General features: G+C 42.0%; 1 protein-coding gene across 2 annotated transcripts in view; it reads left to right on the forward strand.

The window, feature by feature from the left end:
* The window catches only part of drd2l (dopamine receptor D2 like), a 28,783-nt gene extending 8,345 nt beyond the window's left edge, over nt 1-20,438 (forward strand). The window contains exons 2-8 of one of the 2 annotated variants that reach the window (XM_061718493.1): nt 2,741-3,149; nt 4,129-4,238; nt 6,449-6,585; nt 13,343-13,557; nt 14,113-14,196; nt 14,381-14,810; nt 18,572-20,438. In XM_061718493.1, the coding sequence (XP_061574477.1) occupies nt 2,775-3,149; nt 4,129-4,238; nt 6,449-6,585; nt 13,343-13,557; nt 14,113-14,196; nt 14,381-14,810; nt 18,572-18,768 (1,548 nt within the window). In that variant the 5' untranslated portion in view covers nt 2,741-2,774 and the 3' untranslated portion in view covers nt 18,769-20,438. The remainder of the gene's footprint in view (nt 1-2,740; nt 3,150-4,128; nt 4,239-6,448; nt 6,586-13,342; nt 13,558-14,112; nt 14,197-14,380; nt 14,811-18,571) is intronic. The other variant, XM_061718494.1, reaches the window with a different exon arrangement.
* The last annotated feature ends 7,488 nt before the right edge of the window (nt 20,439-27,926 follow it).

A 27,926-nucleotide genomic window follows, 5' to 3' on the forward strand; every position in this document is an offset into this window, starting at 1 on the left:
TTCTATTTGTGTAGACACAGTTTAGATGAAATGCTAACAAATGCGGGAAGTGTCATCAGAAAATGTTTGTTTATGTAGCAATACCCCCACTGACCCCCATAGATCTGCTGTGCTGGCAAAAAGAGATGTAAAAATAAAATGAGCCGCAGTCATTGAAATCATAAACGGCCATTAGCTGCTCTGATTTAAAAATCAACAGCGGCCATAGAAAAACTCATAGCAGTCAACCCTAAACAGAAATAAGGCATTTCTTTTGTTCGTATCTTTGCTGACTAGCACTCTCTTAGCTGTATTGTAAGTGTACTACGTAGAATATGGTTTTGATACACATTAATAGCCATTGACACTGTATTGTTGTATATGTTTATATATTTAAGAGTGATTTCACCTTTCTTAATATGCTGTCATGCATCTCCAGCTGATAACTATCCCTGCCATTCACTGTTGTGTCCTTGTAATTATCAGACTGAGCTGTTCTCACCCTGTAATAATCGCCTGCTCACTAATACATATCATATATTGCATTAGCTGCCACTAATGCATTATTAATAATACATCCTTAATTTAAGATGTTCCTGTTTATTAATCAGTCCATACACCTTCCTGATGTTTTTCATTACATCATTTGTTAAAATGAGCTTCAGATGACTGTGTGTGACATGACTGCACAAGGAAAGGTCACAGAGATGTCCTTCAGCTTTCATTCAGAGAAATGAAAGCTTTCATTCCCTCCCCACCGAGTTGGGAATGGAATGAATTCAAATATTTACAGGCTGTTATGAAGACACAAAACAAGCAGTATTATACAGGGAAACATTATTATACAGTATTATCCAGTTGTCCACGCTCCAGCGGTTTGTTCAAAGTGTCAGTGGATAATCCGGTTGTGCTGTCTGAATTGTAATGAACGGCCCCGTCAAGCTCTCAGAATGATGTCGAGGACAGTTGGCACATCATATCACCTGCCCTCTTATTTCTCCATCGGGCAGAAGGATCACACCGTCCTTAACTCGCCCCACTAGAGGAATTCAATCAACCTTTTATCACCATTGGCCTTGAAGCATCAGATTAGAGTGCATCTGAGCAGTAATCGCTCCCCCGAGGAGCGGTTTGCAGACTGGTTTGACGACAGCTGAGAATGTGTAAAATCATATCTGGAAACCGTATAAACTTGTGTTTAATGATGGGGTGGGGGAGCTGAATCCCAGCATTTCCATTAATCTGTGTCTTTTTTTTTTTTAGAGCATATTGAGACTAAAATGGTGAAGTAGAAATGGAGAAAATGAAACAATTGACCTAAGATAGCTAAGATTGAACTAAGATAGCAGCCCAAGTTTGCATGAGTGAATGTGGCTTATGGTCGACAAGACTATAAATGACTATAATTAATTCCCTCCATAGAGCCAAGTACTTGAAGTGCTCAACAATTTATGTCCATTACATTGATGGATTTGGTCAGAGATCTTTTCTACTGCATGACGATGTAGACGGGTGAACGAGGAATAGCCTGGGCTGCAAACCAAAGCTATGGTGGGGAACTGAGGACGTGTAAATTGTGTTAAACTCTTAAATACAGCAGAGCAAAAAAAAAAAAGCATTGATGGACTGCAGAAAATGAGGACCCCACCTCCCTTTCCTAAAGAAAAGAAGAAAAAAAATCTCAAAATGCATCTCAAAAGTCAGTCCTGCCGCGGCCTGCCAGGTCATAATGGTGAGGGACCATCTGGTTTGTTATCAGTATGTATTTTGAATGTGCACTGATGGGATCTGTAATGGCACAGGAGTACGTCGGTGCACATGGCATCGCTGGCCTGCACATCTGGGAGTGCCCCATTAATGATAAACAGAAGATGTGGATCAACATATGGTGCCATGCAGGTGGCATCTGTTTCACAGCAGGCTCTGTGGCAAAACAGCCTCAATGTTGGATTGGCAACACCTGCAGTTCCAGACTTTTGATTCCGTCTGAAATTAAAGATGTCAGTGGAGGCCAGAACTGTTGAGCAACTGAAACCTTTTTTAATGCAAGAATGGGAAAAGTCTTGCCTGTGTTGTCTTAAATTGACAAAGTTTCTTGTTAAAACAAGAAGTGATGCAACGAGGTGGTAAGAAAAGTAGTAATTGAGTTTTGGATTTTTGTTATTTTAAAATGAGAAGATATTACAGAGGATCCGCACTGGCATCATCATGTTGCTGTGACCCACTGGAGAAAGCGATGAGAAGAGTCAAGAACTCTAGTCGAAGCATAAAGGGGAAACATTTTGCTGCATGAAGCCAGGCAACATGTAGCTCTGCTTGTTCTGAGTAAATCAGACATTAACTGTGTCTCGGAGGGCGGGCCCCCGTCTACTGGATGGCCGGTGGGGGGGCGCGGGTGTCTTATCAGGGCCGGCTTTGCTGGTCCTGCCTCCTGGCTTTGGCCTCCGCTCCCCCTCCTTCCCCCCCTACACGATTCATACGCACATAGGCGAAGGGCGGGGGGTCCGGGTCGTGGGGGGCATTGTCCCGCGTGGACATTAACTGTGAATCTGTGCTTATAAAATGATGTATTGATTCTGTACATGTCCTTGAGAAAGTTTGTCAACTTTTCTCTCTGAGCCATAACCTTTTCTTTTATTTCCCTATGTTTGAAGAAGACCACTCTTTGTTGGATCTACTGAGAAAGGTTGCCTTGAATGCACACTGGGTCATGAGGGCTTTCTGGGTAATTATTTTTCTCTTCCTCTCTTTGTGTCATCAGTTTTCAGCCTGACTATGTTCACCGAGGCGAGATCATGACTTTACTCAACGAGTCGGACGAGACCCCCTCTCCCTCTTTCCCCCCTCTGTTCTTCCTTCAGAACAATTTCTCTACCTTCATCACCCACAACCCCTCGCATTCTCCTGTATCCCTCCCTACTTCCCCCTCCGATCTGCTGCCTTCCTCCAACTGCACCAGCGCGCTGTCCCCCTCCTCGCCGCCGTACAACTTCTATGCCGTCCTGTTGGTCCTTCTGATCTTCTGCGTGGTGTTTGGCAACGTGCTGGTGTGCGTCGCCGTGTCCCGGGAGCGCGCTCTGCAGACCACCACCAACTACCTCATCGTGTCTCTGGCCGTGTCCGACCTGCTGCTGGCCACGCTGGTCATGCCCTGGGGCGTCTACCTGGAGGTCTGTGTGCACTCCGCTTCCTCCTTCGGGTTTGGTTTTGATGCATCAGCACTGCCACACATTTCTGTGACATAAGCAGAAAAGGCAGAAAAATCAACACAGATTAAGGAAAAGGGTAGTTATCTACAGGTTAGAAGCACAAAAGCAAAATATGTTCACTTTAATTTGACTTATGATTAAGAAAAGCAGCAAATTCTCACCTTTTGTTAAACTGGAATACATTACTTTGGTCTCAACCAGTGGTTGTTCCAGTAAAAATGGATTGAAGCAAAATCCAAGAAATTTACTCAGTTGGATAAATTCTCAAAGCAGATTGTGGAAAATGTGTTGGCGACAATGAGCAGTTGACTGCGAGACACTAATTTCAACAATGAATACCTTCTATGTTAATGCATATATCTTCTTATATGCAAATTATTATTATTTTTTGATAAAGTAGTAAAGCTTGCTGTTATATTTTTTTTCTTATTTTTATTTTCAAGCAAAATTTAAATAGAAACAAGGGGTAGGACCTCATAAGTTTTTTACTTCCTCCTACTCCTTTTTGAGCATGAAGGTTTATTTCCCCTTGATTTGGTTAAATTACTGTTTATTTATGGGTTTTTTTTGGTTGTTTTGTGTAATTGTTTTTTTTAATGTATACTCAAAATAAAGATTTCAATCAATAAAAAAAAAGATCTATGAATCATGTCAGAAGCTAATTATGATTTATAGATAGATATACTTTATTTGCCCCAAGCTGGGAAATTGTAGCCAATCGTTACACAAACAAAACAAATGGTCTTGGAGCTCCTCAAATAATCCCTTAAGTGTTTTTGGCCAGAAACACCAGTGTGACCTCCATATTACTTGGGGATTATCTGGCTGGGTGGAGCCTGAAGTGTGAAAGCCATTCAGAACACAAGGCAACGATTAACTTGGGAGGAAAATCATGATTTAACTTTTTTTCTTTTTTCTTTTTTTTTTTGCGTTGTTTAAGGTGGTGGGAGAGTGGCGCTTCAGCCTCATCCACTGTGACATCCTGCTCACCCTGGATGTCATGATGTGCACCGCCAGCATCCTCAACCTGTGTGCCATCAGCATCGACAGGTGGAGTTCATTTTTATTATCTTTCTATTATTATTATTGCTTTTCCCTCTCTCTCCAGCACTGTCTTTCAGTGAGCAGATAAGTTATAAATAATTTCACAACATCCAAATGATGGCAGTAAATCAATGTGCGATTCTTCGCCGTCTCTCCAACCTTGATGTGGATTTGTGCAATAAGATTCTCAAATTGGGAGGGGGATTGGGCCCAGGGGGATGCTCCAAACATTTGGATAGAAAATTTAATGAAAATAGGTCAATAATCTTTCCACAGGTTGTGTCATTACAGTTTGTTTCAATCTTGTTTTTCTTCTCTTATAGAGTCAGAATTAGTTATTGGCTTTCTTGGTTCAGCGTCTGTGGATCAGTGAGATCAAATCATGATGCTCGAGGCTTACTGGTATCGAGCAAAGATAAGCAGACAAACAAAAACAGGGATTTTATGGCACATCTTTTTCTAAGCTTGTCTCATACTTGGAAAACTAGTGGCCTTTAAATAATAAGGTAAACAAATAACGTCCAGGTCTAGTTTAAGCTTTACAGATGCATGTGTCATCCAGCAGTGGCCTGGCAGCGGGACAGAAGCCCCCTGCTCTACGTTATTTGTTTGTCCGGCGGGGAATACTAGGTCTTTATGTCCTGGTTGTCCTTTCCAGCCTTAAGTGTTGATTTTGGTTTTTGAAAACAAAGAGACTATGATTCAGTATTCCACCTGATGTCCTCTTCACGGGTCCAGAGGGACGATCAGGTACCCAGCAGGGAGGCCGTCCGTAGCTGTGTCCTAAATTCTCATACAAAGTGAAATATTAAAGCTGCACTATTTTTGACTTGCACCATTTGGTGCAATAACTAAGGTCAAGGGACGGCAGCTTCATTGATTCCGTAGAAACTACTGAACCAGCAATTTTGGGAAAGAAAGAAAAGAAAAAGCACAACTGCTGAGCTCAACATCAGGATATCCACAGAAGACAGTGGATACGTTCTTAATTCTTTCTATGCTGAATATAAACCCTTTGACAAGATCAGGAGAAAGGGAAATCATTATTCTAGTCTACCATGGTGTGGTGATAATTGTCTCGGAAACTACAGAGAAAATCGTCTACAGAGTTCACCTGTGTTATTTAAGAAGGTATATATATATATATATATATATATATATATATATATATATATCACCATCAGCCATCCATCGCCAACGCTTCACATGACATTATCAGTTCACCTGTTGCCAGGCTACACTCACAACACTGTAATGCACTCTTGGGAACCTCTGTCCTTTATTAGGAAAAGCAGAACATAATATGCTATTTCTCACCCCCACCTACATACACATTTTTTCAACTGAAATCGCAAGAAGTCGGAGGAAGCAGCCACAGAAGGCTGAAGAAACTCTGCAGGTGTGCTTTGAGTTCACAGATCGGCAAAACGCTCTTAAGAGCCACGGAAATGACATCAATGCCATGACTGAGACTCTCAGCACCAGCATGAGGTGCTTCCACAACGGGAAGCCCTGGACTACCAGTAACCTGTGGGAACTAGTACTACTGAAGATGAAAGACAAGGAATTACTGTACAAAAAAGGCTGGAAAAGAAACGAAAAGAGCACAGGAAAAAGCTTGAAAGCAGGCTCTAACACAGTAATGTTGAAACAACTGAATCAAGACATAGCAGTCTGGACAGATCCAAAAGATCTAATCATGTTTTAGGAGCAGGTTCAGCAGGAACTGGATATGTGAGCACAATAATGTCATTTCTGATCATTACTTGTGTTTTCTTTGTGTTCTGTCCTTCTGCAATTAATAATATATTATTTAATTAACTTCAAACACTCAACTGCTTTAGGCTCAGCACCTGTTCATTATAAATTGCAGAATAAAAGGCATGAAATAATAGACATCCTGTCAGTGTGCAGAAGATCTATAGTCTTTAAATGAGTTTTGTGTCTGAACCTTTGACTATTTTCTAGTTTACAGCTGCAGTCGGTTTCTGTGTGTGTATGTGTGTGTGTATTCTATCTATGACATGAATAGCGACAGCTTCTGTCTGTTCGAGGGGAAACTGAGAATTTGATTGTCAGGATCACTTTAAAATATGTGAGATCATAACTGTGGGATAAAGAACTCAGAACGAGCTTTACAGTTTGTTTACTCTGCGTTTCGTCTCTGTGCTCAAATGTGTGCAGCGTGAGCTAAATGTGCCCGTGCGCTCTTGCAGATACACGGCCGTGGCCATGCCACTGCTCTACAACACCAGATACAGCTCCAGGAGGAGGGTGGCCGTCATGATCGCCGTGGTGTGGTTCCTGTCGTTTGCCATCTCCTGCCCCTTGTTGTTTGGATTGAACAATACTGGTAATGACAAATCTGATTCTTCTCAAGCTACTATGCAGATGTTGTTTGCTAAATCCAGACCTGTACTGACCACAAATTTGATCATGCATCCCAAGAAAATACAATAAACGTGGTAGAAGAAAGTGCACACCAGGTTTAGCAGGTCTTATCATATATAGATATATACAATGTCACATGGGCAACAACACATAACTCATTACATTCTCATAGTTTAGTTGACAAAACTGTGAAAAACCAAATGCAATATCTATAGTTTGCAGAACAAGTCTAGCAGCAGTAATCATTTCCTGCATGACTGACTGAAGTCATGGAGGAAATGTCCCACTGTCCTCAACAACATGGCTTCAATTGACTGAAAGGTCCTGACAAAGCATTTCAGGCAATCCAGACGTTGACCGCAAGACATAATTTCTCTTATTTTGAGCTGGTTGGCATCATTGCCCCAACGCGTGGCCCAGTCTTGGTTGAGCTGGCAGATGAATGGCCTCACTTTTGACTGGACAGTACTTCGGCGTACGGAGGAGTTCATAGTCACGGTTTCTGAAAAACAAGCCCAAATCATTATCCCTCCACCACCCTGCTTCAAAGATGATAATAGCTGTTGGTGCTGATGTGCTGTGAGTAGGCTGGACGGTAACAGCTGGCCCCACGTGTTCCTGAACAGGATGATGTGTGTATGTACAACTGCTTAGGTCTCTAGAGTCTGAGAGGTAGCTCCTAAAGCCTGAATTAAGGTTCTGCGTCAAACCAACGCAGAGCCCACGCCGTCACCGTGACGCCGTCATGAACCCTTCGGACTTCTCCGTCACTCCATTTCGCCGCGGTGCAGTACCCCCCGCGACCGCTAGTTAGCGATCTTTTTCTGAATGGTTTATCCGACTTTTTCCGGTCACAATGAATCAAAGAGATAAGGACAACTATTGTGCAAAAAACCAAAACAAAAAAAATCACACAAACGAAGAAAAGAGCCCTGAAAGTTCACGACTGCTTCAAACCGGAAACCGGAAATGCGTTCCTTCCAAGCGAACCAATCACAGCCCTCTCTGTCTGCGTGTGGTCTGCGTCGCCTTGACACGTAGTTACAATTTTCGGGAGGTGCACGTCAGTGACGGCGCAGGTGACGGCGTGTGGTACGTGTCGACGCAAACCACACGCCGTAGGCACGGCGTCGTTTTGACGCAGAACCATAACTCAAGCTTCAGTGTTTCCACTGTTTCTCTTCTATTGCACAACCTGACCTTGGAGTATAATAGCTGAAGTGTCTGCTCCTGGAAAGATTGTCTTGAATGTTTTCCATTCGTGAATTATCTTTCTCACTGTTGCACGATAGGCTCCAAATTGTTTCAGAGGAAAGGTCTTATAACCTTCCTAGATAGCACAGCAGCAGCAATTGCTTTTCAACGATTGTTGCTGATGCCCTTCCTTATTGGCAGTATGTTATCAGACATGTGAATGTTGCAAAAAAATTTCTGCTTTTATGAAGTTGCTAATGATGTATTGATGGAGATTTATTCCAATGAAACCAGTGAGTGTTTGTTTTAAAACAGCACGTGGTGGAAATAAGTGATCTGATACCAGCTCACATTAAACAGTCTAGGAAGGACCAGATTGTTCTCTATTATAATCTGATTCTTTTTCAGTTTGAGAGAGCAGCATGAGTCTACTTTTCACTCACTGCTTCTTTATTTAATGTATTTAATAACGTATCAATAATGATGATACCGCTGTTGTGTGTTTTCCTTTGAGTTTATATGAACCAAAGTTTTGAAACTTTTTAAGGACTGAATAATCCGTATAACAGTAAGTAAAACTTTAGAATTGAAAAAAAAAAACATACTTTTTTTCCCGAAAACCAAAAGTTAGAGCTAGAAAACTTGAACGAACAGTCCAGGGTTGTGCGGTACATATTACAGATCCCCAGGTGGGGAATAGGTTCATCGAAAATAATCCACTCCTGAGGCATGCATCTGCAAACTGATGTTATTCAAGATTCTGTGGAAGTTCGACCCTGCCAACACCGTGTGCCCCAGGTCAACGGCAGCAGATTGCTTTGCCTTAACAAGTGTACTGGCCTCGATGACAACAGTGAAATTAATTTGTTTTCCTCAGAATATGTTGCTGCTCTACGACTTTTAGTTGACCCCCTGAGTTTTTGACAGGATAAGATGTAGTGCTGATGAATAATTGAAAAAACAACAACAGACATTTGCAGGTGCTTTACTATCACAGCAAAACTGATGAAACGGAGACGGGCAACAGTTCCACTCCGGTGTATTTGGAAAGAAACGTACGGTTAAAGAGTATCTACAAATATCAAGCAGATTCCATCAACTCATCCTTAATAGCTTGAAGAGAAGGCAACCAGACACATTTCACGTCACCTTTAAGGTTTCTTCAGATTCAAATGACTGGTGGAAGGTCTGGCATGTTCTTCTTCTAGTCACATGCAAATCATTGACCCACACGTCCTTCCTTTAGGTCACTATCGTCTTTTGTCCTCTCTACATGTTTTACCTGCTCAACGTGTGGGATGTTTTAGTTACATGAATCATAGTATGACTGGTTCTGAAACCTCCAGAGGAGCGATCCAAAACGGTTTTGTCGTTGGATAAGGGACTCCTAAGATCACATTTTACTTGGATGAGTCTTTTTCTTTCTTTTTTTTCAGCCTCATTTTTAACAGGAATAAAACTTCTTCTAACAATAGTATATTTAGCTTTTTTTGAAACTACATTTTTTTTGCATCATTGGGTGTTTCAGACATGTGTTAAATGTAATGTGGAAATTAATGAAGCAAAGGAGAGGAAACTAGCTGGCTTCTTCAAAATATACTTTGTTAAAATTGCAAGGAAGTGATGGCTGAAATCCGACTTTGAGGAGTCTGGGAAAGACCTGAAAATCTGTTTGCAGATAAATTGTAATGTTTGGATGGTAGCTAATTGGATGATTTTACACTTGGATCCATCAGAAAATGAACTGCACAGCTTTCAGCATCATTTCCATAATTTGTTCTCTATGGGACACAGTAAGGCTACCCGCACATCTTAATCAAGCTCCTGGCAGTAATCAAGCTAAGTATTTTACTGGAGTTTCCGAGAAATCTGAGTAGTTTAGCTTCTGCTACTGTGTTGTTGAAATGCCGTGACTGTTGTTATTCCCACTTCTGCGGTCTCGTCACTTCCGGAAGCAGGAGTCCCCAGACCAGTAGCTCGGCTAACCGTGGTTTGCATATACTGTACATGCTGGAAAAGCTCAAATTAGGACGCATTATCTGGCTCTAATAGCTCAATTTCAAGAGCTCCAGTTCGGTTCGACTACAGCCTGGCTAAGGTGTATACCGTATTTTCACGACCATACGGCGCACCGTACGAAAAGGCGCTGTCTACACACACAAATGGCGCGCCGCCATACAACAACACACACACAAGCATACAAGTGTGCGTATTTAGAAATAGAGCGGGAGCAAAACTGAGTTTGATTGTGCTTTATTTAAGTCTTTATTACAAAGTACTAACATTTTTTAAATCCTCAATGAATAATCAAAAATTACAAACAAGCGTCATTAATAAAACCCATCGATGTCCTCATCCTCCGTTTCTGAATTAAACAGCTGCGCTAAATCAAATATGCAACAGTTGTCAGGACTCAGCCCGTCGGGCTTCATCCGTAGCCTGATCGCGCCAGGAGAACTGCTGCGCGCTACGACGGGCACGAGCCGGGCGTGCAGCTCTCTGGCCACGCTGAGCAGTTCTCCCGGTCTCAGCGCCATCAGGCTCCGGATGAAGCCCGACGGGCTGAGTCCTGACAACTGTTCCACTTTCTTCGCTGTCAGAGTCATTTTCCGTGCCGCGCAGCCCCTCGGAAATGATGCCGGCTTTTGCGAAAGTTTGAACAACAGTCCCAGCAGACACGTTAGCCCACACATCTACAATCCATCAACAGTAAACGACGGAGCCCGCCGCCGGGCAGGCTAACATCCCCCCCTGGGGAGGCAGCAATTACTCCGTAACGTACGGTGTTTCTCAAAGCGCTCCCCCGAGGGAGCCGCGGTGAGAGCCCCCGACAAGACACATGCACTGCACTATTGGGCGCGCCGCACATTTTGAAAAAAAAATAAAACGTCTATATGCGCCTAATGGTCGCGAAAATATGGTACATGGCTTTTAAAACTTCAGACTGAGGCAATAATTCAACTTTCGCTTAGTGCATGTAAACTAGAGACAGATGATGCTCTGTAAAACAATTGGACACACATAATCCTTGATCAGTTTGTTGCCTCACAAAGCAGCAGGAGTGACGCTGCTCTGCAGCTAACCACGGCCCTAATAAGACTCGTTGTGGTGTGGAACATAAGCTTTGAAAGTTCCCACTCTGAACTCAAAGGAAACTGCTTGAGAACAAGCGGAGAACAGTAAATGTGAGAGCTTCTGTCTGGCAGCCTCAGCCGCAGCTCCAAACTCAGCAGGTCACTGAATGATGTAAGTCGAGCAGGGAAAAATCTCTCGCTCAGCCCGGTTATGGATTGCTTGTAGATTACAGCACAAAGTTTGAAAGTTTCTTCATTCGCTTCTTGTGCCGGTGTTTGTTCTGAAATTATTTGAGTTGCATCATTTCTGCCTTTGTAATCAGTGAAGTCCATTTATAAGTAATAATATCAATAATAACAATTTTTTTTGTTAGGCGCCAAGGTCGCCATACAACAATGAAAATATGAAAACACAATTTAAACAACAGGAAACAGCAGAGTTTGCAGCAGAATTTAAAAGACAGTTGTTGAAGGTCAAATGCCTGTCTAAATAAGTAGGTTTTGAGATCAGTCTTAAAAACTAAAACAGAGTAAATATTCCTGATGTCAGAGGGGAGGGAAGTCTAAATTATCAATCTCAAATGCAGACATTTTAGAAGTTGCATCAAATTCAACAAAAGGTCATTGCAGGGGTTTGGAAACTTCAGTTTTCCAGATCAAGAAGGGTTGAACGTTTGGAATAATAATAATAATAATAATAATAATAATAATAATAATAATGATGATAATGATAATAATAATAATACAAAGTTAGGTATGAGTATGCTAAGCAACCATTTTGGTTACTCTTTGCGCATAAACCACCAAAGCTGGATGTTTATCCTTGATTAAAGGGAGAATGAAGTGCCACAGCAGCTGTTGTTGGACTGGAGAAAGCGAAAGTAAAGGTAAGTTGCAGAAAAACGATGTATACATTAATAAAGTTGTTTCACAGTACAGTCCTCGTTCTGCCACATTCGCCTGAATAAGTGTGTGTAATAAACACATACCATAATTTACCTTCTTTGTTTATGATAAAGTGCTTTAAAAAAAAAACACAGCTGAAACAAAGTGCTCTACTTAACTGAATACTAAAACCTATAACAGACTGTAGGTGGAGTTTCATTAAATTTTTCTGCAAAAGAAAAGTGAAAATTCTGAAATTTAAACAGAGATACCGCTGCGGGGGGGCGTGTTTCCAATGAGTGGTGTTTTTTCTTTTAATGAGCGTAACTCTCCTAGTTTTCCTTCAGTATCTCTGTAACTATCTCATCCTGCGAGACGTCTGTTCAGTTCAAAGAAAAAGAAGATCTCAGCAGAGGAAGATAGATGAAAACAACTTAATTGGCTTAATACGCCAGCAAGGCCTGCACCGACTCGGCGGCCCATCTATCGCTGTTTTTCTTTTTGTAATCTTCATCTTCATCTCTACTGGCAGCAAAATATCTCAGGTGTAAAAGTTTCAATGAGTTGTGATCACATGATTTATGTTCACGTGAGAGTGCTGATCATAATTTTGAAATCCCTATCAGCAGAACCCCCCACCCCCTGCCAGGTAGTTCCTGCCGGCCAGTCTGAGTTCCTCTCCTACTACAGGAATGTTTTCACCCCATAAAGGTTCCTGAAGGCCACTTTTGCAGGATTGTTCCTGGTAATGGAAATATACATCGACGATCCGGCCCCACGAAAAAACTACCCAGAAACTCAGCTTAATTAGACCAATTAAAACATTTAAGATGTGTTTCATAAGTGGACAGAGAAGGGGTCTCTCTAATGAAGGACAGGTTTGGGAGCAGCAGCAGAGAAGGCCCTGTCCCCTCTGAGCTTCCTGCCAGACCTCAGTACCTGCCGGAGCAGCAGGTCAGCCCACCTGAGGGACAAACAAGGTGAGTAGGGGTGAAGAAGCTCAGAGAGGAAAGCCAGAATAGGATCATTTTAAACTGAACTCCATGATACACAGACAGCTGGTGGAGTGAAGGCAGAACAGGAGTGATCTGCTCTTTTATGAGTAGCAGTTAAAGGTCATGCGGCTGCGTTCTGAACCAGCTGCAGACGCTGGAACAAGGACTGACTCACGCCAACATAAGGTCCATTACAGTCAAATGGGACAAAATGAACATATGGTTCGGTGTTTCAAAGTGCTGGCTGGAAAGAAACGATTTCACTTGTCCATCCACTGCAGGAGGACATGTCATATATGTGTATATGCTGTTGTTTTAGACAATATTTTGCATAGTCCGCCTTATTTTGGTAACAAGGAGCAACAGCAGGTGAAATGGTCAACTTGGCTGATTTTCATCTCATTTAATGAGTACATATTATCATATTTAAATGTTCATAAGAGATTTACTCTGGCATAGAGTACACAAGTTTAAAACATGTAGTTTTGTGCATCATGTGCTTCAAAACAATGTTTTGAAACTGCATTTTAATGTATTGAAATGAATTACATTAATTTGTGTTTTTCATCAGCCAGTCGTGACGGCACCACGTGCAGCTTCGCCGACCCGGCCTTCGTGGTGTATTCCTCCGTGGCCTCCTTCTACGTTCCTTTCATCGTGACGTTGCTGGTGTATGCCCAGATCTGCGTGGTGCTGCGCAAGCGAGGCCGACGCACCGCGCCACCACGCAGACATGGCCTGCTCACGCAAAATGGAGCCGAAGCCGGGGAAGGCCGACACCGGAAGGTACGATCCGAAGTGGGAGAAGGTCCGGGTCCAGACAGAAGTATTCACTGCAAACCTCCTTAAGTTCCTGAGATCTTACAAAAGCCTAAAGTTCTGCCTTAAATATACATATTTTTTTTTAAATTATGATTCATTTTTCAATTTTGGCTCCAGTGAGATATATCACATGTTAAAAAAACTCAGGTTCTGAATGGATGCTGAGCTTTTGAGTTTCATCCGTTAGTAATCTTCAGTTTTAACTGGCTGGTGGGGAATAATGCTTATATACGTTAAATTCCCCACTGGTCCGAGGCGAATCAGCTAAAACTGAAGAAACCTTTCAGATAAACCAGGAAACATATTCAATTTGATCAAGCTTCATTACAGTAGTGCTGAATCATGACAAACGTCATCTCACGGCACTTCAATACCGAAGACAGCATGTTCAGTTACTCCTCTATCTAAATATTTAGTAAAATATCAGCCAATGTGTTTTGCTTCCCATGTGACTTTACTACTATCCATGAACTTGCAGTGTTTTTACTTTTCACTGTGTGCTGCCTCCTTGCCTTTCAGAATAAGTGCACACAACCCGAGGATGTGAAGTTGTGTACTCTGATTCTGCGACCTGCTACTGCAGGTGCTCAACGCAAGAAAGTGGTAAATCTCATGAGCAAAGAAAGCCCACAACATGAATAATCCCTCTTTTCATTATCATTTCTATCTTTTCTTCATAGCCTCTCGTGGCTCTGCTGATTCTCTGCTTGCATGCCATTATGCTTCTCCCTCTTATCTTCATAAATGCCCCACTGTTCCTCTTTCATCTCTGCGTCGTCTTCATCAGCATCCACACGTGCCTCTGTTCCCGAAGGCTTTCCTCACCCCCCGACGCCCCCCCTCCCCCGTCTCTGTGTGCCAGACCCTGGTGAAGGAGGCGGTGGTTCACCCCCTGGAAGTGGAGCCCGGTCAGTTCCTGCCGCAGACGGAGCAGAGCCTGGCCCCTCCCGCCGCCCCCCAGACCTCGTCCCACCCGGGGGGCGCCCGGATATCCCTGTCCATCTCGGTGGGACCCGCCCCCGCCCTGCCCTCCACCGTGACTCGGTCGGCCCTGACGCCTCGTCCTCCCACTCTGGAAGACGGCATGAGGGGTCGGGAGGGGTGGAGGGAGCGCAGCGGCGGCAGGGAGAAATGGGGCGCCCCCAAGGAGCGGGTGAGAGGGAGGCTGTCCCAGCAGAAGGAGCGGAAGGCCACGCAGATGCTCGCCATCGTACTCGGTGAGCACAAAGCAGTGCAGACTAATTCAGGCAACGTTCACGTTTGGACCACTCATGCACACAGCTGCACTGTGTATCACAATTACCCAGCATGCATTCATATTCATGCAGATTTAAACTGCTTTTACACAAAACAAAACCAAGGAATAGTTGCACACTTTGAGAAAATCGTTGATACATATGTCCCATTAAAGATTACTGCTGCATCATAACTATTCAGCACAGTTGGTAGATAATTAGTTTAACTTGGCACCAAGGCCTTCAGATAAAGAGAGGCCTGTACAAAATCTGGGTTAAAATCATGTTGGTGCATCTGTCTTTTATTCTTTCTTTGTTTGAAGGAACTGTTTGGTCTGAGCTCTTTATAAAACTGCACTACCACTTCTGTCTTTCTGGCTTAATAAAGGCTGACGATCTGAAAGTGTATTTAAATGCTGATCTCTTCCACGAAAGACATTGTTTTTACTAAAGTTGCTGTCCTTCGAATGTCGGAAGGCTTTGGTTGTTCTTGAAAAAGACTATGCTGAATCTCGAAACCTCACATCAGCAATTTTGATGGCTTACATTATTTTCAGGTGCTTACTTGATTGCATTTTAGTTTTCGCCAGCTGGATCTTTTTTTTTTCTCTTTTAATTCATGTAACTTGTCAGTTGTAACATTTCCGCTGGGAATGATGAATTTCTCTTGTGCCTCAGCAGTTTCGTGATGCTATGCAAATTGCAAATACATACGTTGACAGGATTTCTTATTACTTAGCTCCATGCGCAATTTATGTCACATACTGTTGTGCAAAAACACAACAAACGGCAGCTTTAATTTACTTAAAGCACTTATACAGTGCAGGTCTCTTTCTGACAGTCAGAGTAGTCCGAACTCTTTAGGGAAGGCTTGAACCGTAAGAACACTCAGGTCGACTGCACAGCTTTTTATTCTTCTTCTTTTTTTTATATCCTCCTAAGACCTGCAAGGTCAGGTAATTATGCTTAATGGGGCCTGAAACGTCAAGGAAATTATGCATCAAGTCTTAGGAGGATATATTTTTTTGCCCTCTTTCAGTATATTAAATCCAAGTTATAAATGTTGGAACATGCAAAAAAAATTCAAATCAAGACAAAAATATACAGTGATTCTTTTCATTAAACATTTTGCAAACAAGCCAGAGCCAACCTAATATTTTGCGTCACTTTCATTTCATGTGTATACTATACACTATACTATACTATACATCCATTTCTGCACGTCAGACCTGCAACACATTTCATAAGAGTTTGCACACTAAAGTTTTGTAATATTTTATCCATTTTCTTTTTTTTCTGTGTTTATTCACTGTGGGAGCAGACCAGCTCAGTACTTGTACCCTCTCCTTCTAGCCTCCATGTCTTTGTAATTTAGAAAGTGGTTTTTCACTATCTTGTTGGAAATTGTTCATAAACATAATAAGGATCCTTTAAATGGTGGTTTCAAAGTAAGTGAGGAATATATTCTTCACATTATTCCACCACCGCCCCGAGCCATGAGAGTTCATACAAGCCCATGCTATCGTACTGTTTTTTTCATCTTCTTCACCATCTGAGGCTACTGTAACGCCAACTTTTCACATATATGTACTTGAAAAAAATGATTAAAAAAAGGTAACAGGGAGTCATATTACAGACTGGCGACATAAAAAGTAATTGTAAAAGGTTATAGCTTGTATAGTGTGAACTGAACTGAGCTTCAGATAAGGGTTCTCCTGCTGAAGACGCTGTACAAATAGAAATGTCGTATAGGTACACAGTGATTAAACGAGTCCCCAGCAAAGAGACAGCTTTCTTTATAAGGTTTTTTCTTTTAAATGTTTTACTTTCTCTGGCTCTGATTCTACTGACTCAACAGATGATTGCAGATAAAACTCCACTCTCCACAGCTTAATAAAAAACCCAAGGGCCTAAGTTTCTTTAAAAAGTCCAGTCTGCTCCGTCCTTCCTTGCAAACAGCATCGGCGTTGATGAGGTGCAGCTGAGCACCTGGTCATCCGTGCTCTTCCAGCATCTCCACCTGCTCTTCCAGGATAGAAATGGCGTCCTCCTAAAGCAAACAGTCATCTCCTTTATCTTTATCTCAGACTGGAAGAACGAGGTGTGCTGAGTGTAGAGAAACAGAGACAGGGTCCCCTGTGGTGCTCCAGCGCTGCTGACCTCCTGCTCAGACACACAACAACCCTTCAGTCCCACAAACGGAGGCTTGTTTGTTGGGTAGTCAATAATCCAGGGGGTTGCAGAGGGATCCGCCTGTGTTTTCTGGAGCTTCACTGCGCACATCTCCAGAGAGGAATGGGCTCAGTCATTCCAGTGTTGTGTAGTCAAAGAGGCTCCTCTGCGTTCCCTTTTTTCATGTGAAGTTGTTATTTGAGTTGCCATTACATTTTTATACCCTGAAACTGTTATTGACTGTTATTCTCTGAACTCTAACAAGACTTGTATTTCTTTTTTTGAAGCGCATCTTTAAACCTTCACAGTAGTTCGACATGCTATCCCAGTCGGTCAGCAGTTCTTCAAGTAGTATCCAAACAAACACTACCCCATGGTCAAAATCCCCTCAATCATTTACCTTCTCTATTCTGGCACTTTCTTTGTACTTCAGCAGATTTCTACCGATGTCCTCTTGCCTGAATCACTGGACGAGGGAATGAGAAGTTTGCTTTCACAGAGCCGTCAAATAGGTGTATCTAATGGCGCTTTTCCACTAGCACCTACTCGGCTCTACTCAACTCAGCTTGGCCAAGTTTTTTTTCCATAACAATTCAGCACCTGGAGCAGAACTAGGAGGTTGGAGCGAAGCTGCTGTGACGTATTTGATTGTGTGATCTAAACGAAGAAGACAACAACACTAAATATGTAGAACCTGGAGGAGATGATATATATGTGCTGCTGGGTCTGTAGCTTGTGTTCAATATCAAGAATGAGAGTGAGAGAAGCTTCAAGCGGCGACACTTTTTTTTTTGTTTGTTTGTCTTGGCGCTGCTGAAAAGTCAGCTGGGAGTTGCGAGCAGCTATGAAGTGACAGAGGTCCTGGTGGATCTGGTCGTTCCTTATCGCCCGTCTAGATCCCTTTTAAAAGGAGCATGAGGCAGGATTGAGGCAGGATTTATGAAAAAAATTCGTACACGTTTTAAGTTTTCTAGTAATAATGTCAGAAGAAGTGTTCCAAACCAAAAAGAATGAGCCCTCTAGTGTATCTCTCCGTTGCCTTGAACAGGCTGTGTGCTGCAAAATGCGCTGCAATTGTGGGCCCGAATTTCCCGCGCTGTCCTGCGGATGTGACGTCAAATGACGCTGCATGTGCGTTCTCCCGTGCCGGCTTCGCTGTTGGCTGCAGTACCCCCGGCGGCCGTCGTGGTGAAGGTGGCGCTAATGTGTCTCATTTCTTAAAAGGAGCCTCATGCTCCTTTAATTCTCTTCTCAGCAACCAGGTTTATGAACATCTGCACCTCAGAGTTGGATCACGAAACAGGCTGCCATTGCCTGTCAAAATAAAACCTACTGACCAATCAGTGGCCTGTAGTGTGATGACGTCACAGCCCGACTCAGCCCGCTTAGAACCTCTGCAGAGTAGTTACAGAAAAAGTATCTACTCTGCACGTTTAGACCCCTAGTGGGAAAGAACCAAACCGAGGCGGGTCGAGTCGGGCTGAGTAGGTACTAGTGTAAAAGCGCCATAATGTTTCCAGGGAGTATATGTGTACACGTCATATAATCAGTGGTTTTACTTCTTTCCCAAGGTGTGTTCATTATCTGCTGGCTGCCGTTCTTCCTGACCCACGTGCTGAAGGCGCACTGCCGGAGCTGCTGCATCTCCCCGTCACTGTACAGCGCCGTCACCTGGCTCGGGTACCTCAACAGCGCCGTCAATCCCGTCATCTACACCACATTCAACATTGAATTTCGCAAAGCCTTCATCAAGATCCTGCACTGCTAGGCTGGAGAGATGAGATGCATACGCTATCAAACGGAAGACAGACCTTGCGGGTCTGAGATCGGAGGTGCGAGACTAAAGAGCTCATTAGCGGCGTGATGCGCAGGAGCAGAGATCGAGGCAAAGATCTGGATGACTGAAAAGCCACGGAGATCCAGGCTCTTTGGGCCGGCAGCGCAGACAAGACTCAAGACGGAAACTCTGCTATATAGAGGGAATGACAAGCGACACAAAAGAAACTACTACAAAGAACAAAGGCAGTGTGTGGTACAGAGGAGACAGCTGCAGCAAACGCACACAAGCTGGAGGTATTTATAGAGGAGCAGACAAGCATTGTGAGTGTGTGTGTGTATATATTCTGTAAAGAGAATACGAGAACTGAGGATCTCACCACAGCAGCTGGATTCAAACCCTCCCCACGTGTGAGATTCACTGAGACGCGACTTCTTTCCAGTTTACTGGAACTAGGGCTGGGCGATATGGACCAAAAGTCATATCTCGATATTTTCTAGCTGAATGGCGATACTCAATATATATCGATATTTTTTCTGTGCCATAATTGGGGTTTCCCCCAAAGCATTATAGCATAGCATCTCTGTTAGCTTCATTTTTTCTGAGGCAAACCCTTAAAAAAACAGTCAGTTTTAATACAATGCCTCGTGCCAAATGTCACACAGGTTCCTTTATTAACAGAGGTCTGCACAATATCAAAATGTATAAAACAAATGAAATAAAAATAAACTGCCTGCATATATAGAATAAAAATGCTTCTTGAATAAAATAAAACAAATATCCCTTTCCTGCATAACAATTAAATTAAAATACACTGCAATTAATACAATGTAGACAGTAACAGGCAGACTTTTCCACTGAGGTTGACAGTTGTGCAAATAACAAAACATTTGTGCAAATCTCAAATAAAACATTAAAGTCAATTTGTCACAAAATAAGCTATATCAAAATCATAAAAAAAATATATATATTTTTTTTTTTCGATATAAACGATATTGTCTCGTGCCATATCGCGTTTGAAAATATATCGATATATATTAAAATCTCGATATATCGCCCAGCCCTAACTGGAACTCTTGGTTTTCTTCAGCCGCTCACGGTTGTATTTTCGTGAAATGTTGACATCATCTTTTTTGTTCTGTTTGCATGTCCTTGTCTTTCTTGTAGAGCAGTAATAACTAAAAAAAAAAAAAAAAAAAAAAGTCCAGCATCAAACTAACATTTCACGTTGATCACCAAGAGTCCGTTGGGGTTTTTTTTTTTTCCCCCTCTTCTACTACGCTAGAAATATGAATTTGATCAAGAAGCACACAAAAACACAGCAGGCGGTCCTGGAAGCTTTTAAGTCTGAATATCTTATCTTCAAATAATTATGCATAAATGTAAGGTTTAGTGTTGAAAATGATCTTATGCATTTAGAGGGTGGATTGTACAGAGAATTTAAAGAATAAAACTAAATCTTTTACTGATCATCGTGTGTAAAAGTTACATGGAGTTCTTTTTTTGATCTTGAGGTAAATTTGCGGGGATGTCCCATTTCTGGGGAAATGGGCAACTGTCTTTAATGATGTGGGAATTGTTTTGTATCTCGGTCCAGGTTGGTGTGCAGCAGCTGTTTCTTCTCTGAGATATTGCTTATATCTTTCCTTGTTGGGATTTTCTCAAGCATACCTGAATTCTTCAGCAAACTACCCAAACACCTGTATTTATAAAGGTTTGTATACCTGCTTCATCAAGAGATGAAGATCAGCAGGACCTGGCACCAACTTACTCCTGTAAATCCTATTAAAGCAGCAAGGGATACTTGGCATTGCCCACTATTTTTATTCATTATTTGCCACTGAGGGTCTATAGGTGTGGAGATTAAGTTGCTTTTATGACACTGTGCTAGATTTACTATTGCTTGCTCTCTTGCTTAGTTAATCCCTTGTTTTCTCTTTGTCGCTGTTTCAATTGTTGATTTTTTTTCTTTTTGGAGGTCTCTGCTATGATGTCCACTGTAGCTCTCTGAGCCAGCTTTCTCTCATAAGCAACTTTACCCATCGCTGTGGATTGTGCCATGAACTGATGTGTAGTTGCCACAAGAGACGGCCTGGTTTCACTGTGGGTGGATTTTGCCGATAACAGAAATGAGAACCCACAAGACCGTGACAATACTTCATAAATGAATCAAATATCTCTTCAAATGATGGTGAAATTCATATTTAAACATGAAAATACTACTCCGTGTCACTTTAAATGAATAATGTATTTGCTGCCTGATGAGGTTTAAGTCTTTAATGCTTGCCTACGAAGTTACTCCAGGGTTTGCACCCAGTTATTGCAATCCCTAAAGCAGTCCAGGTTGTTCTCATTGCGGCTCCACGCTGGTGGAACGAGCCACCGGTCTTTATCAGAGCAGGGGCTTCTCTCTCTACTCTCAAGAGACTCCATCTCCTGCAACTCCTCCGAAGACATCTCCTCTCTCCACCTACCCGTAAGATCCTGACTTATCTTAATGTATGTTTCTACACTGTTTCTGCAGATCTGCTTTGCACTAACATGCTTCTCTTTTGTTTTTATTTAATTGGCTTCGTGCTGAAAGCCAGGGTCTCTGAGCGAACTGTAGCCTGATTGGTTTTCCTCACTTGTAAGTCAGTTGGGATAAAAACGTCTAAATGAGTAACCTGAATATGGGGAAAACACTAACTAAATTAGCTCATCTTTATTATGCTTTTAAATGAAAAACATGAGGTTAAAAGAGCAGGATACTAACTTTTGCATAATGTTTGTCAGTGAGGAAATCAACAAAGAAACGTATAATAATGAAACATCTGTAAGTTATGACTTGGGAGAAGAGTTAAGGAACAGTTAAAAGTCCTTTATGGACTTGAAAATCAGATATTTCTCAAACAAAAACATCTATGGGATGTTACACAGGATTGCACACGTGCAGTGGGTGGTATTCAAACAGGATTACACGTGCACATTTAGGATTATGTCACCTGCTTTATTTTCAAAATTCTGGACAATATTTGTGCGTGATCCTGCTGGGTGCCTGGTAAAGTTTTAAAATGGGGGAGTTAAAACAAACGGATGTTTAACTGGCAGGTGGGCCTGCATGGGGATGTTTAACACAAGTTTTCTACATTCTTACACCACCTGACCTTTATTGTGTTGAAGAAGAAGACAATCATAGCCTATGTCATCCCGTATTAGAGGGTCTTAAGTTATTTAAGACATTCTCCAGTTTATTAGATTGCTTTCAAGTTCTAACAAGGACAAAAAACACTTTATATGAAGGATAAAACCTTGCAGCACATCCCAATAATGACTGGTAGAATTAAATCTGGTTAAGGAGAGTTAAATTAGGAAGTTTGTATTCTCCATAATCAGAAGGACATCTCCAAAGTTTAATACTGTAAGTGTCGTAAAGTGAAAACAATTGGAATGGGTGATATGACCTCTAGCATCTATTAAAACGTAAGCAGCAGCTCTTCTCAGAGGCAAGAAAATGGTTATTTTTAATGCCGAGTTGTACCTTTTTTCCTTTGCAGGACTTAAAAAGCCATTTCACTGAGGGACGAGGTCTGTGTCTGGGACGAGGAGAGAATAATTATGATCGCCGTTTACTTTTATCTGTAGGTCTGACTTTGGCTTGTAGAGGACATTTGTGTGTGGGTGATGTAATTCACCCACACACAACATATTCTCCTCACAACTTAAAAAAAACAAAACCTTGGGGATATTTAGCTACTTTTCATGACACCATAGAACATTGCCTCCACTATTTCATGTTATCCTGCACTTCTGTCATATTTTTCATTAGATCCATCTCACTGAACCCCCCCCCCCCCGCCCCCGCCCCCCCTCCCCCCCCCCCCGCCCCCGCCCCCCCCTCCCCCCCCCCCCCCGGCTTTGCTGTGCTGCTCGTCTGAGTTATGAAATAAACAACACAGATTCCACAAATCCCTTCAATGTCAACTAGTGAGGTGTGGAAGTACAAATCTCCTTAGATCCGAATGCGTCAGCATGTCAGCATAAATGGCAACATCGCTTTCAGGAGTCCTGTGTTTTAAACTAAGCCAACATATCCCCCCCAATGTTGTGCTTTCTGTTTTTGGGGGGATTTTTTTTATAATTTTTTTGGAATGCACTTCAATGAAAAACAGAAACATGCATAAACTAGATTCACTAAACTAGAAAGTGATTTAGAAACTAAGGGAAAGGAATGTAATTTGGATGATTTGTTTGGATTAAGATCAGTAAAACGGTTGAGGCTCAGGAAGTATCGCCCAATGACAAGTCGATGGTTGTATTTCTGGCCATTTAGTCCACATGTTTATGTAATAATTGCTCGGGGGTCATGTTCTGGGTCTCTGGAAAGCGCCTACAGAAAAGTTCTGTTGTAATAGACTATATAAAATTGAATTGATTCGAATTGAATGTCAACGTACCCTCGAGGAAGACGTAGAAACTCCCATGTCACATGATGCATTAATTCATTTTTGACCAGAATCCTTATGATAGAAAAAGCACAGCAGACAACCCAATGGCATTGCCATCTCTCAGCTCCGTTAGCCCCGGTACTAGAGGTCACCGCCCTGCATGACTTATATGTTTCCCTGTACAACCTTGTGTGAGAGTTCTGTTAAACTTTGGAGCAGGGAAACTTTTAAGACATGCAGGACAGCAGCCTTTAGAAATGGATCACACTCACAAAATTGTTTTATTTCACACATAACTGCAAACTAGGGCATGACACACACGATGAGCGATTGCAGCTCCTAAAATGCCCATTTCAAACATCTCAGTTACCGGCCTTGTAGGCATTCATTTCCATTTCGATAGTAAAATGCAGAAATCAAAGGAGAAGATTTCCTTGGAATAGTTTATGGTGAGCATATTGGAGGATGCTATTGAGTTATAAGGTTATCAATAATGAAAATGTGCAAAACTGTAATGCAAATCAGCAGAAATGAAACCCAAACTCAGCATTCTTTTTCTTTTTAAGTTTGAGCAAGTCTGTAAATATCTTGACTGAATCAAGACCGAATGTGACAGAAAATTGTGTTTTTCATAGTTTTATCATCTTATTAATGATGAATACGTGCAGTGTTGGTGTTTTCCATGTAACCCTCGATTTTAAGTCTGAAAAATCTCAGATTGGAGGGCTTCCTCTTCACCAAAAGAGAATTGGGCCACCATTTCCCCTCATATGAATGTATTACAAGTCGGAGTAAGGTTAAATCGGTGGCTTGTTGTGTAAAAGAAATTTGAGTGGCCAACAAGACTAGAAAAGTGATATGAAAATAGGAACATTTACCTTCCATGGGACCTTCATCCAACAGTTTGACATCTCTTCGGTTATTTTTAGCATACGGGCGCAAGCATATCCTCGGGAATTCTATCTGTCTTGGTTTGCTAATCGGATCACATGATCATTCCCATTTAGCTCTACCCAGAGAGTAAAATCACATTAAAGTCATTTATACGTAACATTCAGACCCATGTCTCAGCCAACCCAGCCCCACAAAATGTTGAAGGAATTAATTTAAATAAAAGACTAGAAAGAAAATTGCAGGAGGGGATAAATACAAATCACTGAACTTACAGTATATCTTTGTCTTTCTTTCTATAAACAAATAAAGAGAGAAACAAAATACAATTAAACAAAGACCTGATGCCACTGATACGTGTTTTGATTTCTAGTGACTCAGACAGTAATTATTGTGTTATATTTGCTGGAAAGTAAAATGGGGATTTCTGCTCAGAGAAGCATGAATGATTATGTAAAGTTGGAGGGATTTCCGAGCGGTAGCTGAACAAAGCCATCTTAAATGTGTGGAAAAAAAAACATAAAAACTCAACAAGTGCACAATTTTCTTTAGAAATATCTATTTGTTAGCTAAAATATCTTTCTCCCCCCCATTCTATTGCCTCTGCATTTGCATTGAATTTGCATTTGCATGGGTATTTTGATTGCATCCATTCTGTCAAATGTCTTTTCATGCTTTGGGAATTCCTCAGTAAATAATTTCGATTACAAACACACCAGCTATACATATCCACAACACAAGTAGCAAATCCATCCATCCACCCAACCTCTCCACTTCCTCGTGACATTGGTGAATTAATAACATCTGCAGACTTCATTTGCAGTCATATTGCCTTGTTTATTCCAGTAAAGCTGCCTGACATCCAACACCAGTCTGAGCGGCTCACGTCTGCCAGAATCTCATCCTTCCAGGTTCATCGAAGGATGAGTAAAGGACCTCTTCACAGCGAAATGCTGCAACCTTTTGTCTGTTTTATCCTGTGCAAACACATCAATAGGGTTTACTGACATGACAGCAGGAACACTGTTCATTTTCACCAACTGTCATGACTTTGGGCATTAGTTGTTCCTTTTTTATGCTGAAAATGACCTTCCACAGAGGTCTATGGCAGCTTTAGCTCCTGCCCCTAGGTGTTTTCCCACCCTTGAGATCCCCTGTCTAACACCATTTTCACCTTTTGTATCGTTGCCCTTCTCTTGCAAACATATTTAGCCCATGAACTGAGATTAAGCCCTTGTTTAATCTGAAAGATATTCACAATTCTGCCTGATTATTTCATTCTCTAAAGCCTGAAATCAGTCTGAAGGGATTTTGAGAACTATTAGATGTATTTAGTGTGTTGAGAGTTGAAAGTTTGGTACCCGTGTACAGGGAGCTCCTACTCTTGAGTCAGTTCTCAGAAGAGGAGCCTAAGCCAACATTTACTCTGGGGGCACAGCATGTCCTTTAAAACACCAAAGATGGCTGCTCTTCGGATGGTTGCCTGATTGAAGCACTTGAAGAGAAGTTTGAGGTGGAGCACACAACTTCAGAGAGAGAAGCAGCTCCAGAACAGCAGAGCTCCACTCTTCTGTGTTTGGTTCCAAGACACCATTGTCGGTAGAACTTTACTTTAATGTGTGCAAAATATTAACTGAAAGAGGGGCAGATCTACAAGCTCATAAATCGGCTATAAAATACTGTTTGTGAATATTAGTGATTTTAAAAGCTGTTGAAAATGTTTATCTTCTTTTCTGTTTTGGTGCATGAAGGTTTACAACCAAAAACCTGGAGATCACCTAATCTACCAAGAAGCCAAAAAACAAAGAAAAAGTTTGAAAATAATTCAATTGAACTCTCTAGCTGTCCTTGTCCTTTGGAACAAAATCAGAGGGAACCAGACATCTATCGACACCGATGTCCAGAGAGCCGGAGGCGGCAGCTGCCCAGCAGGTGGCCATCTTTCTGCCTGTCCTTTTGAATGTAGGTCTCCTCTGTGAGGTACTCTCTTCTTCAGCTGTAGACCCGTGGCTTCTTTGGATTCGTTTCCTTCTTTCTCATGAATTATAGCAGGAAAGGATACAGTTAAGAATATTTACTGTATGATTATTACACTAAAGGCATTGGCAACCTTGTACATACTTGGTGAGAAATGTCTTAGAAATATAGGAAGGTAAGAATGCTTTCATAAGTATAATACTGAATTGTCTATTTTTAATTAAAGTTATAATTTGCTAAATTATATCATATCATATCCTTTACAGAAGCACAAAGAATGGACAATGTGGAGGAATAGTGGCCGGCCAAGGAGACTGCTCAGCAGAAGAAAGATGCATTATGTTTATATCCCGTTAAGGTTAGAGGATGTCCAGCAGTGCCATCAGCTGAGAACTAACAAATACCAGCCCCATGTAACTATACCCATCTTCTGACCCAAAAATGATGATTGGAAGTAGCATCAGGAAGAAGGAAATACAATGCTACTAGACATATAAATCACGTTTCATCTGGTCTGCAGTTGCGTTTCCCGGGAAGGGAAGGGCTGCAGGAGTTACAATGTCAAGCTCCCTGCTGCGATAGACGGATGTTTCTGGGTTTGACATAAAAACAAATCCCCATAAGGCTACAAGTCGTGCATTCACATATTATATTTTACTTTCTTCTTGCAGCATCTTCTATGTGGCGAAGCCGTGTAACGGAGAACATGCTGAGTAACTCTACAACCAGGTCACCATAACCAGCACTCACACTGGCCAGTGCAGTCATGTGATAGGATGAACTAAATACTCCTGAGAAGGCATTCACAGCTGCTGCAGGACAACGGAGATTCATATTGGGAGCCTGATGGATTGGCTCTTTCAATTATGTGAAATTTAATTCTGTTTATGTGGCGCCCTTCTGTTCCTCCCTGCCTGTGTGCAGGAGTGACTCATTGGCGGTGTGCATTACCCCTCCGTTGTTAAACTCTGACCCGGGCTCTCAATAATCCCCATGCATATTTCAAAGACTCCCAACGACAACAAGGGCACCTATCCATTACTAACCTGAACGCTGCCGTCTTTCGTGTTCAGACCGGAGCAGGGCAATTATGAAATGTGGACCGGGAGGAGCAGGAGGAAGGAGCTGAAGGGGCTGAAGGGGCTGTGAAAATGAAAAGATTAAGTGTGACATGATAGGACGAGGAGAGCGGGAAAGGTGACAGCCTGCCAGACCTGTGCAATGGGAAGATGATGAACTCTTAGCCAGAAGAAGCTCAAATCTTTGGATTTAAGATGCACCACAGCAACCTTTTGAAGTCTTGTCACTGAGGGCATCCTGGTGATCTATTATTTTTCCTCTCTGTTGTACAAGCTGGTTCAACAAGAGCAGGAGACACAAGCGGATCAATAATCCTTTGCATACAAATGAAGGCGATGCACACAAACCCATACTGTGACTTGTCCAGGTGAGAGCTCCTTCCTCAGTTAATGATGACAGAAGAACATGCTGATGAGATAAAGAGAAAGTAACATACGATAAACCACATGTCATCTCTCAGACCCGGTTCATGTTCGGATTGTATTCTACACTCTTTTTGCTCCAAGTTCATTCCTGTCATCACCTTTTCTTTTCTTTTATAGTCCACAATGGTGCTTCACTTTGGATTTCTGTTTTGCAACTCTCAGCACAGCTAAGCCAATGCATCAAGCCGATTTCAAGCCACCAAACATCACTCATTATGAACACGCTCAACACTTTTCTGTGACTATTCTGAAACTCTACAAGTATGGATTTGCAGGCCCGAACAAACAGCGCAAGCTCCCTTCACGCTCAGCTGCCTGAGGATACGTCAAATGTTTCATCCCCTGAGCA

The sequence above is a fragment of the Cololabis saira genome, chromosome 3 (genome assembly GCF_033807715.1).
Source record: "Cololabis saira isolate AMF1-May2022 chromosome 3, fColSai1.1, whole genome shotgun sequence".
NCBI classification, from domain to species: Eukaryota; Metazoa; Chordata; class Actinopteri; order Beloniformes; family Belonidae; genus Cololabis; species Cololabis saira.